The following is a 14921-nucleotide window of genomic DNA, read 5'->3' as shown; positions in this document are numbered from 1 at the left end:
GTCCAGGAGCAGGGCTGTATTGCAACAGTTGTACAGAGTCTCGATGAAATCGCATCAGGAGTATTGTATGCAGTTTTGGTGTCCTTATCTGAGGAAAGTTGTTGTAGCTATCGAGGGAGAACAACAACTGACTGATTTCTGGGATAGCAGGACTCATGTATGAAGAGAGGCGAGATTGGTTCGCATTATAATTACACTGGTTCAGAAGAATGAGGGGGCATCTCAGAAACATATGAAGTTCTAACTGGGCAAGATGAGTAGAGCACAAGGATAATGTTCCTGATGACCAGGAATTCAAGAACCAGAGATTACAATCTAAGGATATGGGATAGATCATTTAGGACAGAGATGAAGAGAAATCTCTCCATCCAAAGAGTGAAGAACCTGTGAAATTCACTGCCACGAAAAGCAGTTGAGGCCAAAATATTGAATATTTTAAAGGAGTTAGATATAGTTTTTAGTGCTGACGGGATCAAAAGTACAGGGAGAAGTGGGAACAGGATACTGAATTGGTTGATCAGTCATGATCATCTTGAATGGCAGAGCAGGCTTTGAGATCTGACTGGCCTACTCTTGCTCCTAATTTCTATGTTCCTATCTGATAGCTACTGGTATAAAGACAGCTGTAGGTGGGCTTGTGACCATGTGGCATACTTTGCAGCTAAAACCATGTGACTCAGCTTCTCAAGTTTAGGGGAAGGTACCTTGATAAAAACATTCAGTGCCAGATGAAGGTATTGGACTTTGGACATACTGAGACCTAATTCTTACCCAGAATTAGGCTACATTTTGTATACAGTGAAACCTTGGTTATCCAAACACCAATTATCTGAATTTCTGATTATCCGAACAAGATCTCAATGCTTGGATAAACTGTGTTATCCAAACATTTGATTATATGAACATTTGATTATCTGAACAAAATACTCCCCGCCGTGTCGTTCGGATAATTGAGGTTGCCCTGTACTCCTCTTCTGTAAATTACAACCACACTGTGCTTGGTAGATGAGACCCAGTCCTGAGTTCTTAAATCCAGAGGAAGGCTAGCCTTGATTTGGTTTTGATTAAACTGTGGCACAGTGGACCTTGGCTGGTAGGTCAGCTCCCCGATGACAAAAGATTCCATCTGAGGAAGTGAGGATTCAAAAGAATACCAGCCCGTTCCTTTCCTGAGACCAATTATGACAATATACAATGGTAAGGAGTATTTTTAAGCGGGCAAAAGTGAGGACTGCAGATGCTGGAAACCAGAGTTTAGATCAGAGTGGTGCTGGAAGATCACAGTAGGTCAGGCAGCATCCGAGGAGCAGGAAAATTGATGTTTCAGGCAAAAGCCCTTCATCAGGAATGGAAGCAGGGAGCCTCCAGGGTGGAGAGATAAAGGGTGGGGGGGAAGGTAGCAAAGGGTACAATAGGTAAATAGGGTGGGGATGGAGTTGATAGGTCAGAGAGGAGGGTGGGGGAAGATAGCAAAGAGAACAATAGGTAAATGAGGGAGGGGATGGAGGTGATAGGTCAGAGAGGAGGTTGGAGCGGATAGGTAGGAAGGGAGATTGGCAGGTAGGACAGGTCATGAGGGCTGCTGAGCTGGAAGGTTGGAATTGGGGTAAGGTGGGGGGAGGGGAAATGGGGAAACTGGTGAAGTCCACATTGATGCCCTGAGGTTCCGAGGTGAACGATGAGGCGTTCTTCCTCCAGGTGTTGGGTGGTGAGGGAGTGGCGGTGAAGGAGGCCCAGGACCTGCATGTCCTCGGCGGAGTGGGAGGGGGAGTTGAAATGTTGGGCCACAGTTGGTGGGGTTGATTGGTGCGGGTGTCCCGGAGATGTTCTCTGAAGCACTCTGCGAGGAGGCGTCCAGTCTCCCCAATGTAGAGGAGACTGCATCGGGAGCAACGGATACAATAAATGACATTGGTGGATGTGCAGGTAAAACGTTGATGGATGGGGAAGGCTCCTTTGGGGCCTTGGATGGAGGTGAGGGAGGAGGTGTGGGCACAGATTTTGCAATTCTTGCGGTGGCAGGGGACGGTGCCAGGACTGGAGGGTGGGTTGTCGGGGGACGTGGACCTGACCAGGTAGTCACGGAGGGAATGGTCTTTGCGGAAAGTGGAAAAGGGATAGGGAGGGAAATATATCCCTGGTGGTGTGGTCCGTTTGGAGGTGGCGGAAATGTCGGCGGATGATGCGGTTAATATGAAGGTTGGTAGGGTGGAAAGTGAGCACCAGGGGAGTTCTGTCCTTGTTACTGTTGGAGGAGTGGGATTTGAGGGCGGAAGTGCGGGATGTGGATGAGATGCATTGGAGGGCATCTTTAACCATGTGGGAAAGGAAATTACGATTTCTAAGGAAGGGGGCCATCTGATGCATTCTGTGATGGAACTGGTCCTCCTGGGAGCAGATACGGTGGAGGCAGAGGAATTGGGAATACGGGAGATAGGTGGGAAGAGGTGTAATCCAGATAGCTGTGGCTTTTGAAGCAACCTAGTGAGCTACAAGCTGAATCAATATTACCTTATGCTCGTGATCTTCACTCCTGTGTATCCCTCTATATCTTTATAAATTATGTCCATCTTGAAAAGAGGAAACATGACAGAAGATTGTGATTGTAAATGTAATTTTAATTTAATTAAAAGAACCGAGTTAACTAAGTTCAGCACAATCTCTCCATCACCCCACCCCCTTCAATCTCTGCTCACATCTGCTATGTTGATGACATTGAAAGTTTGGAGACTGGCATTATGCCAAAGAACTGAAAGCAAAAACATCTTAAGACCAATGTTCTGGAAAGGTGCTAGCCATGGCAATTGTGAATTAATTTCAAGTGCAAAATGGATTTGACCATTGGAGAGGAGTAAATTAGTTGTGGGATCACATTAGATTTGGCCTGTTCTACATAACAGTTATTAAATAATTTTCTTTTCAAGAAATAACAGTGCATGAATCAAAGGCAAGGATTGGATATTGCAACCATAGATTTTCAGAAAGCTGGATAAGAGATTTTAACCAAGTTAGGATTAGTAATATTAAAGTAATCAGACCTGCATTAGTGGAGAAATGGCTAAAGAAAGATAAGTTGTTTGTTGTTGATTTGGAGTCTATAATCTATTTCCAGTAAGACATAAATGTGTATAATCGTAGTAAGTTAGTAGAAAATCAGGAAAATGAATGAAAGCTGATTGCAAGAAGGTTTAGGAAAGCTCATGGACAGGTGAATATTTACAAAAATGCCATTTAAGTGAGAGAAACATTGAAGTCATATATCTTGTTGAAGGACATATTCAATAGAGATAAATACAAAATTGTAAGGACTGGAAGAACCTATACAGAAATGGCTGTAAAAACAGAAGTTCTCAGAGATTGTATATATTGGGGCAATTAATATGAAAGCAAAGTAGCAATGTTGAACTGCTGGAGTAAAATTTGCAGTCCTGCGCACCAACCTGTTGTTTAAAGTCACTCTCAAAATTTTGGAACTGAGGTGATGTGATGTTATTCAGTTCTTTTGTATACTTCTGATTTATTATTCTGACAGAAATATTGACAGAGATTTCAACAGCATCTGTAAAACATCAAATAGAGTTTCATTCATCATTCCTCAGACAAAATCTTACTTCAAGAGAGATGATAAGGAGATTTTTTTTTCACACTGAGTTGGAATGATTTGGAATGCACTGGTGGATAGGAAGATGGAAATGGATTACATAGTTGCTTCAAGAATTGGATACATAGTTGAAGATGACATTTTATTGTAGATTTGCTGTAGGTAAGGGATGTCAACCCTCTAGATGCATGAAGGCTGAAATAATGGAAGAGGAAGATGATCTTAGCAAGTCGTGTGACAAATACAGTGCACGTATAGACAATCACCTTGGGAAAGATTAGGACCTTACCATGAGTATCATTCAGCAGTAAGCAATAACATCTACTTGAAAATATGCTGCTTATAGTAAAAGTGACTGTGCATCCAACCCCCTGGAAGAGGAAAGAATTTGAAAAAGAACTGGGAGGTGGGAGAGGGCTGTGCGGCAGCCATATCACTGTGAAGCAGAATGGGAGAGCAGACAACAGTGGGATTCAGGACACAATGAAGGATAAAATTCTAAAAGTAAATAAGATATTAAAAATATTTTTTCTAGTGTACATGGCACTGCCATCCAGATGTGTTGAGTTTCTCCAGCACTTTGCATTTTTGTTTCAGATCTGCAGCATCCATAGTTCTTTGTTTTGTTTTCAAAGAAGCCAGCAGTCAGCCCAGAGTGCATCTCACTTAAGGACAGTTTTTCCATGTTGGAATATGGTGAGATTGATAGATCCTTTGGGGAGTGCATTCAGAGCCCAAGGAGGGAGCATACAGAGAGGAAGAGCTTTGATAGTGGTAGGGCACAGGCAAGTAGGTCTCTGTTCACGGATGTGATTCCAGAATGGTACTTTGCCTCCCGGGGTCAAGGATGCCACTGAACAACAGCAGGATATTCTGAAGGGGACAGTGAATGGTCAAAGCTAAGGTTCACATTGGAACAAATAGTGTAGTTCAACAGAGGGACGAGGTTCTGCAAAAAGCATTTAATAAATTAGATATCAGTTTGAAAGACAGAACCTCAAAGGTTATAATCTCTGGATTATTCCAAGTGTCATATGGTACTGAATAAGTGGATAGAATGGATGAATTTGTGGCTGAACAGTTGGAACAGGAGGGAGGGTTAAAGATTCCTGGATTATTGAGTCTGTTTCTCGGCATGGTGGGACCTGTACCAGTCTGGTGGGTTGCACCTGAACTGCAACGTGGCCAATATCCTCACTAGAGAGTTTGCTAGTGATGTTGGAGTGTGATACAATGGAGGTACAGTAGTGTGTGATGCATGACAGTTTGGCAGTAGTGTGTGTAATAAAATTAAGACACAAGGGATCTTGGCAAGATTGGATGACATTTATTTTAATGCAAGGAGTCTTGTGAGAAAGACAGATGAGTTGACGATGTTGATTAACACATGGAGTTATGACATCATACCTTCACAGAGGCATGATTGAGGGAGGTACAAGGCTGGCAGCTCAATATTCTGGGTATAGAATGTTCAGGCGAGACCGGGAGGGGTGTGTAAGAGGAGAGGATTTTGCCATATTGATCAAGGAGTCAATTATTGCAGTAAGTAAGTAAGTATCTTTTTAATTGTTTCTCAAAGGCTTCTCAATTGAGCCATATGAGTAGAACTTCAAAAGCAAAAAAGGGGTCACTCTCATTGCTGGAATTGTTAATGTTAATGTCCTTGCACTTTCCTTTTTAGCTTTCCACAGCAGCCTTGAATAACTCTTCTCTGGACCTGGGGACCTCTCCAGTTGTCAGCTCACCAAAATCATTCATACTCCTCCCTCTCAATAGCAAGGTGTTCCAACGTATCACCATCTTCTTACCTGATTTCTGTACCTACATCATTCTTCTCTATCATGTGTAAAGATGTAAAGTACTCTTTTGAAACCTCATCCAAGTCTATTGGCTACACATACAGACTGCCACTTAGGACTCTGCTAAGTCCTGTACTTTTCCTGATCATCCACTTGCTCTTAATCTACTTAGAAATGCCTTTGGATTTTCTTTACTCAGCACTTCTCTAATTTCTTTAAGTTATCCCCTATACTTTCTATGTACATCTGAGACATGGTTTTCTGAGCCCTAGGCATCCACCAAATCTTGTTTTTCCTTATCCAATCCTGTACATTTCATGAAATGCACAGTTCTCTGTTTTGGCCCTACTCCAGAGGAGGGATGCTAGAGGACTGGAGGACATCTATTGTACTAATATTCAGGAAGAATTGTAAGGATAAACAAGGGAACTAAAGGCCAGGGTGCCTGACATGAGTGGTAGGGAAACTATTGGAAAATAGCTTGAGGGGCAATCTACACTTGGAGAAGCAAGGATTAATCATGGATAGTCAGCATGGCTTTGTCAGAGGAAAATCATATCTGACAGGTTTGATTGAGTTTGTTGTGGAGGTGACTAGATCTGTAGATGAGGGCAGTGTGATGGATGTAGTCATCAAGGACTTTGGTATAGCTACTGACAAGGTCTGACATGGGAGACTTGTCAAGAAAGTAAGAGCCCCTGGAACCCAGGACATTTTGACAATTGGATCCAAAATGTGTTTAGTGGCAGGAGGTGGAGGGTAATAGTCGCTGGTTATTTTCTTGACTGCAAGCCTGTGTTCAATGGCATACCTCAGAGGTCAGTGCTGGGTCCTTTGCTTTTTGTTGTCGACATGAATGATCCAGACATGAATGTGTAAACTTGCTCGCTAAGCTGGAAAATTCATTTTCAGCTATTTCGTCACCATACTAGGTAACACCATAAGTGAGCCTCCGGTGAAGCACTGATGTTAGTTACTCGCCTTCTATTTATGTATTTAGGTTTTCTTGGGTTAGTGTTGTCATTACCTGTGGTGGTGTCATTTCCTGTTATTTTTCTCAGAGGGTGAAAAATGGGGTCAAAGTCAATGTGTTTGTGGATAGAGGTCCGATTGTAATGCCATGCTTCTAGGAAATCTCGTGTGTTTCTCTGTTTGGCTTGCCCTCGGGTGGATGTGTTACCCAGTTGAAGTGCTGTCCTTCCTCATTTGTATGTAAAGATACTAGTAAGAGTGGGTCATGTCTTTTTGTGGCTAATTGATGTTCATGCCTCCTGGTGGCTAGTTTTCTGTCTGTTTGTCCAATGTCGTGTTTCTTACAGTTCTTGCAAAGTATTTTGTAAATTACATTCGTTTTCCTTGTTGTCTGTATGGGGTCTTTCAAGTTCATTAGCTACTGTTTTAGCTGTTGGTGGCTTTGTGAGGTCCCATGATGCCAAGAGGTTTGAGTAGTCTGGCAGTCATTTCCGAGATGTCTTTGACATAGGGGAGAGTGGCTTGGGTTTCTGGATGTGTTTTGTCTGCTTGTTTGGGTTTGTTGCTGAGAAATCAGCGGTCTGTGTTCATTAGTTACCTGTTCTTTTTGAATACGCTGTTTCGGTGATTTTCCTCTGCTCTTTGTAGTTCCTCTGTGCTTCAGTGTGTGGTGGCTCATTGAAATAATGTTCTAATACAGCTTTGTTTGTGGGTCTTGGGATGATTGCTTCTGTAGTTCAGTATTTGGTCTGTATTTGTTGTTTTCCTGTAGACGCTGGTTTGAAGTTTCCCATTGGCTGTTCGCTCGACTGTGACATCTAGGAATGGGAGTTTGTTGTTGTTTTCCTCCTCTTGGATCCGTCTGGTTTCATTTTTTGGAAGTCTGTCTTATTTAATTCTCCAGATTTCTGGAGTTTCTTTGAGCAGGTTTGTGATTCAGTTCTCTCTGGTCTATTCCCACCTGTTGGTAACTGTTGATAACTGCAAGTAGTGTTCACTTTCTCAATGTAGTCTCTTCAGTTTAAAATGACTGTCAAATTCACTAAAGAGGAGGAAAACAACAACAAACTGCCATTCCTGGATGTCACAGTAGAACGAACAGCCAATGGGGATCTTCAAATCAGCATCTGCAGGAAAGCAACACATACAGACCAAATACTGAACTACAGAAGCAATCATCCCAACACCCACAAATGAAGCTGTATTAGAACATTATATCAAGCCACCACACACTGCAGCACAGAGGAACTATGAAGAGCAGAGGAAAATCACCTATACAGCGTTTTCAAAAAGAAAGGGTACCCAATGAACACAGTGCACTGACTTCTCAGCAACAAACCCAAATAAGCAGACAAAATGTGTCCAGAAACACTAGCCACTCTCCCCTACATCAAAGACATCTCGGAAATGACTGCCAGACTACTCAGACCCCTTGGCATCATGGTAGCCCAGAAACTCACCAACACAATAGAACAGCAGCTAATGAACTTGAAAGACCCCATACAGACAACAAGCAAAATTAATGCAATTAACCTTGCAGGAACTGTAACAAACACTAACAGTTTGTTTTTGTGACAAACAGCCAGAAAACTAGCCACCAGGATACATGAACATCAATTAGCCACAAAAAAAAGACCCACTCTCGCTAGTGTCCTTACATACAGATGAGGAAGGACACCACTTTGACTGGGACAACACATCCATCTAAGGGCAAGCCTAGCAGAGACATGCACGAGAATTCCGAGAAACATGGCATTCCAACCGGAACTCTATCAACAAAGACATCGACTTTGACCCCATCTACCACCCTCTGAGAAAAATAACAGGAAACGACAGCACCACAGGAAATGCCATCACCAACCCAAGAAAACCTAAACATATCAATCCAAAGTGGGTCACTAACACCAGTGCTTCACTGATGATGTACCTTGTATGTTGACAAAACAGCTGAAATTGAACCTTCCAGCTCATTGAGCAAACATGCATACATGAATGTAGGAGGCTTGATCAGTAAGTCTGCAGATGACATAAAAGGTGGTGGTGCAGTAAATAGCAAGGAAGGATAGACCTAGGGCAATACAAATGGGCTCATCAGATGGTCACAACAGTGGCAAATGGAATTTAATCCTAAAATGTGTGAGGTGATGCATTTCAAATTAGGTTTCCTACAGTGTGCCATTTGGCCCAACAAGTCCACCTGGAGGAAACCCATGCAGACACAGGGAGAATGTGCTTACTCTACACAGATAGTCTCCCAAGGCTGGAATCAAACCTGTATCGCTTGTGCTAAGAGGAAGGAGTGCTAACCAATGAGCCACTGTGCCATCCCATTTTAGGTGAACTATCAAGGGAAAGTCATACAAACAAATTGTAGGACCCTAAATAATACAGGGGATCAAGGGACCTAAGTCCTATATGTCCATAGATCCTTGAATGCAACAGAACAGGTGGACAAGGTGGTTTTGAAAGCATATGGTATACTTAGCTTTATTAGTTGAGGCACTGAATACAGAGCAAGGAGGTCATGATGGAGCTGCACGTAATGTTAGTTCAGCTACAGCTGGATTACTGTGTCCAGCTCTAATTGCTACACTTCAGGAAAGATGTGACTGTACTGGAGATGGTGCAAAGGAGGTTCACCAGAATGTTGCTACACTTAGAGTGTTTCAGCTATGGAAGAGAGCCTACAAAGGCTTGCCTTACAGAGCTGTTTTCCTTAGAGCAGAGAAAGCTGAGGAAGTGAATCTAATTGAGGTGCACAAGACTGGGGGATATAGATAGAGTAGATGGGAATCAACAATCAGGGATATGGATTTAACGTGACGGGCAGGAGATTTAGTGGGGATATATGGAAGAGCTTTTCACCCAGACGGCAGTGTGCATCTGGAACTCACTGCCTGAGTGGGTGTTAGAAGTGGGAACTAGCCAACATTTCAGAAGTATTTAGATGATCACCCAAAGCATAGTAGCATAGAAGACTATGTGTCAAGTGATGTTAAATGAGACAGATTTAGATAAGTACTTGATAACTAGGGCAGAAACAATGGACTGAAGGACCTCTTTCCTCGTGGTAAACCACTGAATCCATGACTAAGAAAGCTATGAGCAGAGGCTGCTGGAATACAAACACAGCAGGGGCCACCTCGATTTGTTTGAAATTTGAGTTCGAGCCGACCGAGTGTACTGTGATTAATCATAGGCAGTGCTACAACAGAATAATGTTTATTTTGGTGCAGACGCAATGCAAATTCATCAGAGTGACATTGGATTTTGCAGCTGAAATGATGGGATTTTGTTTCACAACCTTAGCTTGTGTTCTTTGGACAATTAAAGAATAATCTGACCGAGGTGTTTGAATGTCAAAAGGGTTTTGGAGTGTTTCTAGAGAAACTATTTCCTCTACTGGGGCAATTGGAATAAAAGGGGGGGCTTAATCTTCCAATATGAGCCAGAATGTCCAGAGGCAAAATCATGAGGCAGATCTTCAAACACAGGGCAGTCAAAATCTGAAATATATCCCTGTAGTCGGTGGTAGATACTGTGAAGGCTGAGATGGATGTTGTCAGGTAAGATTATCGAGGGAAGTGGAGCAAACACAAAGCAATAGCATCAAAGAGTAAACTTTTAAAATTTAACTCACCAACTTTGATGGTATCTGCTACAAATTCACAAGACTGTCCACTGAAGTTCTCCCTGCAGTCACAGTTTTGTCCGTTCCAGGTGCCTCCATTCTGGCATGAGTGTGTTACTTCATCAGAGATAATTATAGTATTTTCAAATATTGCATGGTTATTGAGAAGGATCATCATACAAGAGCATTTGACTTTTAAAATTTTCTGATTTCTGTCTCTCTGTTGTTGGAACATAATCGCATTGAGCCCTTCCTTGTTTGATAGGCACCCTCATTCTCTTTTCCATAACCATTCACTGTACATCTGTGAATTCGGACTTTGGTTGTTGACCTGCTGTTTGGTACTGGAGGGATCTTCTATTGCCTTTCCATGTTATTAGATGATGGAAGACAAAGTGGAGAATAAAGGTCAAACTGAGCAAAACTGGTTAAGAATGGGCAAGATACATGAATGAGGAAAAACTGGATTATGGGCATAAACTGCATATTGAAGGACATGTAGATAGTGGAGAACACAATGGATAATAGAGTTCAAATGCATCCTTTAAGTCAAGCTGTAAAATGGAGGAAAAAGTGGATAAAGGAGAGCAAGTACAGACAGCAAAATGAATAATGAGAGATGAGCTTCCCAATAGAGGGCAAGTTGGACATTTGAATCAAACTGGTTATTGAAGGACATTGAAGACATTAAAGTGTTCAATCATCCATGATCGTATTAAATAACAGTGCAGGCTTAACGGGCTGAATGGCCTATTCATGTTCCAATGTTTCTATGACAGTTGGATAATCAAGTTCAAACTCAATAATTTAGGTCAAAACCAGATAGAATTGACAATAATGCTACTCTGTATTTTGGAGTTCAAACAAGGAAATAGGGACAAAATTATTTAATGGTGGACTAAAAGGATAATAGAAACAAACATCTATAACATACTTCAACAGAGGAGGTAAGATAGGATGGATATTGGAAATGTAATTTAATAATTGAAGACAATGTGGAGATGGAGGATAAAATGGGTAATGCAGGTGAAATTGGATAGAATTAATAATGTTGTGACACTTGATAATGAAAACAAAACCTGCTGATGGGAGATTGCATGGATAAAGGAGCTTGGTTATGAAGGATGCTGCATAAAGCAGTTGGCCTGGAAAGCTTGATTCAATTTGGAGTAGGTCCACCTGCTCACTCTCTGGGAGAACCTGGTCAGTTGTTCCAGTTTGTTGTTAGTTAGTTCCACAATGTACAGCCGAGTAATATAGAGTTACTTACAATCTGTCCGGAGATAACAATGACTCTTACCCAGTGTTAATGTAATCAATCACTCCTAAATTAAAATTATTTTTTATCTTCCTCTATTGTAAAGTATTCGTGTCAATGTGTGTCTTATGCCATAGATTTACTAGCAATAATTATTTACCACTTGGTACTTGTAGGTCCTGTAGATTAGTGAAATAACTGTGCAGAAGCCAGTTCCCATCACCAAGTGACCCTTTAATTACTAAGGCACAGTAAACTGACTGTGACCAACCGGCTCAGAGTCAGATCTCAACTGAGGAGATTCTAATCGTTTGGTTTTTTTTGTATTTTTTCTCAATTTCTTGGCTATATGTATATTTTTAGTCCACAGTATACTGGCTGTGGCCAGCCAACTCAAAGTCAATCCTCAGCTGAGGAGATTCTAGTCTCTTTGTTATTTTTTTTCTGAGGATTTCCTAAATCCCCCGTTTAAGTGTCTTTGTTAGATTGGTCAGCCATGGCTTTCCTGACTGGCCCGGGTTAACAACTCCAATCCAGAACCTTGTAGGCAACATGTTCCACCTGGTTCCAGTCACTATAACTACTACTCAAAGATGTGTTCGGGGCAGCATGTCTACTCCAAGCCGATCTCAGCAGAACTGAGAAAATCTTACAAAAAAGGAAAACTTAACAACAAAGAAAAAGTGGACAATGGAGGTTAAACAGGAAATATTTTGGACAAACTACTTTATTGAGGACATGATGAAATATAGAGGGTAAATTGCTTAATCGTCTGTCATTGAAGGCAAATGTGAAAAATGAGATCAATGAGGGCCTTGCTGCATGCATGTGTACCTCTGGATGGAACAAAATTTACTTTAGTGAAAAAAGACAGAAACTTCAGAAGTTGCTAATTTAAATAAAAAGAACTTCTACAGTGTTTTAGAAAGCAAATTGTGATCTGACTCCTAGCAGCCAATCTTCTATTGCCTTCCCCTTTTATTCCAAAGATGGAAGCTTTGTTCATCAACATAAAATTTGCATTTCCCCCAAGCCTAACTGAGTTGCTGTATATTTGTTATTGGTTGATTGTCCTGTAAGTTAAAATGGTGCACCAAATGAAAAAGTGCCATTAGGTGGCACTATAAGGTAGATATAATCAGTGCTGTTCCCTGCTCACTGCCCAGGATGAGTTTGTAGCCTGTCTGACAGAACTCACTGCAGTTCTATATTTTATTAGAACATTATTAGAAAATTCCAGCACTCATGAAGGCGGAACATCAAAAACAGATATATTAGAAGTGATGTATTCAAACAATTCAGAACTGTATTAAATCAATACCTTCTGTGGTGGCTGTCGATGTGAGGGTGGTATAGGTCGCAATTGTAGACTGAATGGTGGTAGATGTCCTCACAGTCGGTTTGGTGGTGGAAAGGGTGGAACCAGATGTGCTGCTAGGTGTGTTGGTGCTGCTGGTATAACTGGAAGAGCTGCTGGGTGTGCTGGTGCTCCCAGTAGACCTGAACGTGTTGCTGGGTGTGCTGCTATCATCAATGACACTAGGTGTGCTGCTGAGTGTACTGCTATCATCAATGATACTGGGTGTGCTGCTGGGTGTACTGCTATCATCGATGATACTGGGTGTGCTGCTGGGTGTACTGCTATCATCAATGATACTGGGTGTGCTGCTGGGTATACTGCTATCATCAGTGGTACTGGGTGTGCTGCTGGGTGTACTGCTATCATCAATGATACTGGGTGTGCTGCTGGGTGTACTGCTATCATCAGTGGTACTGGGTGTGCTGCTGGGTGTACTGCTATCATCAGTGGCACTGGGTGTGCTGCTGGGTGTACTGCTATCATCAGTGGTACTGGGTGTGCTGCTGGGTGTACTGCTATCATCAATGATACTGGGTGTGCTGCTGGGTGTACTGCTATCATCAATGATACTGGGTGTGCTGCTGGGTGTACTGCTATCATCAGTGGTACTGGGTGTGCTGCTGAATGTACTGCTATCATCAGTGGTACTGGGTGTGCTGCTGAATGTACTGCTATCATCAGTGGTACTGGGTGTGCTGCTGAATGTACTGCTATCATCAATGATACTGGGTGTGTTGCTGAATGTACTGCTATCATCAATGATACTGGGTGTGCTGCTGAATATACTGCTATCATCAATGATACTGGGTGTGCTGCTGGGTGTACTGCTATCATCAATGATACTGGGTGTGCTGCTGAATGTACTGCTATCATCAATGATACTGGGTGTGCTGCTGAATATACTGCTATCATCAGTGGTACTGGGTGTGCTGCTGAATGTACTGCTATCATCGGTGGTACTGGGTGTGCTGCTGGGTGTACTGCTATCATCAGTGGTACTGGGTGTGCTGCTGAATGTACTGCTATCATCAATGATACTGGGTGTGCTGCTGAATGTACTGCTATCATCAATGATACTGGGTGTGCTGCTGGGTGTACTGCTATCATCAGTGATACTGGGTGTACTGCTGGGTGTACTGCTATCATCAATGATACTGGGTGTGCTGCCGAATGTACTGCTATCATCAATGATACTGGGTGTGCTGCTGGGTGTACTGCTATCATCAATGATACTGGGTGTGCTGCTGGGTGTACTGCTATCATCAATGATACTGGGTGTGCTGCTGGGTGTACTGCTATCATCAATGATACTGGGTGTGCTGCTGGGTGTACTGCTATCATCAATGATACTGGGTGTGCTGCCGAATGTACTGCTATCATCAATGATACTGGGTGTGCTGCTGGGTGTACTGCTATCATCAATGATACTGGGTGTGCTGCTGGGTGTACTGCTATCATCAATGATACTGGGTGTGCTGCTGGGTGTACTGCTATCATCAATGATACTGGGTGTGCTGCTGGGTGTACTGCTATCATCAGTGATACTGGGTGTACTGCTGGGTGTACTGCTATCATCAATGATACTGGGTGTGCTGCCGAATGTACTGCTATCATCAATGATACTGGGTGTGCTGCTGGGTGTACTGCTATCATCAGTGGTACTGGGTGTTCTGCTGGGTGTACTGCTATCATCAATGACACTAGGTGTGCTGCCGAATGTACTGCTATCATCAATGATACTGGGTGTGCTGCTGGGTGTACTGCTATCATCAGTGGTACTGGGTGTTCTGCTGGGTGTACTGCTATCATCAATGACACTAGGTGTGCTGCTGAGTGTACTGCTATCATCAATGATACTGGGTGTGCTGCTGGGTGTACTGCTGTCATCAATGATACTGGGTGTGCTGCTGAATGTACTGCTATCATCAATGATACTGGGTGTGCTGCTGGGTGTACTGCTATCATTGGTGGTACAGGGTGTGCTGTTTTCATCCATGGTACTGGACATGTTGCTGGATGTGCTGTTATCATCGGTGGCACTGGACGAGCTGGTGCTGCAGATGACACTGGAGAAGGTGCTGGACATTTTTGTATAATTTGTATTCGTTGTAGTATTGATGTTTCCTGCTGTACCTGCCCTGATTTCCACGGTTTCTGAGAAAGGAGAGATTATTGATGTTAAAATTATATTTTATTTACTCTGGATTCCAGAATTTCCACAAATTTTTGCCTTGTAAATATGTTCCTCTGTTTAAAAGGCTTGGATGGCATAATTGATTACTGCTGACGAACAAGCATAC

The 14921-nt window shown here is 42.5% G+C and overlaps 1 protein-coding gene across 1 annotated transcript in view; it reads right to left on the bottom strand.

Moving 5' to 3' along the window:
• LOC140492467 (uncharacterized) overlaps positions 1–14921 on the bottom strand; it is a 127620-nt gene that overhangs the window by 46973 nt on the left and 65726 nt on the right. The window contains exons 6-9 of the mRNA XM_072591356.1: positions 12583–14775; positions 10013–10120; positions 3441–3559; positions 2512–2570 (exon numbers count right to left, since the gene is read on the bottom strand). Coding sequence (XP_072447457.1) covers positions 2512–2570; positions 3441–3559; positions 10013–10120; positions 12583–14775 — 2479 coding nt within the window. The remainder of the gene's footprint in view (positions 1–2511; positions 2571–3440; positions 3560–10012; positions 10121–12582; positions 14776–14921) is intronic.

This window comes from Chiloscyllium punctatum, chromosome 21 (assembly GCF_047496795.1).
Source record: "Chiloscyllium punctatum isolate Juve2018m chromosome 21, sChiPun1.3, whole genome shotgun sequence".
Classification (NCBI taxonomy): Eukaryota; Metazoa; Chordata; class Chondrichthyes; order Orectolobiformes; family Hemiscylliidae; genus Chiloscyllium; species Chiloscyllium punctatum.
This window is presented reverse-complemented; position numbering and strand designations above follow the sequence as displayed.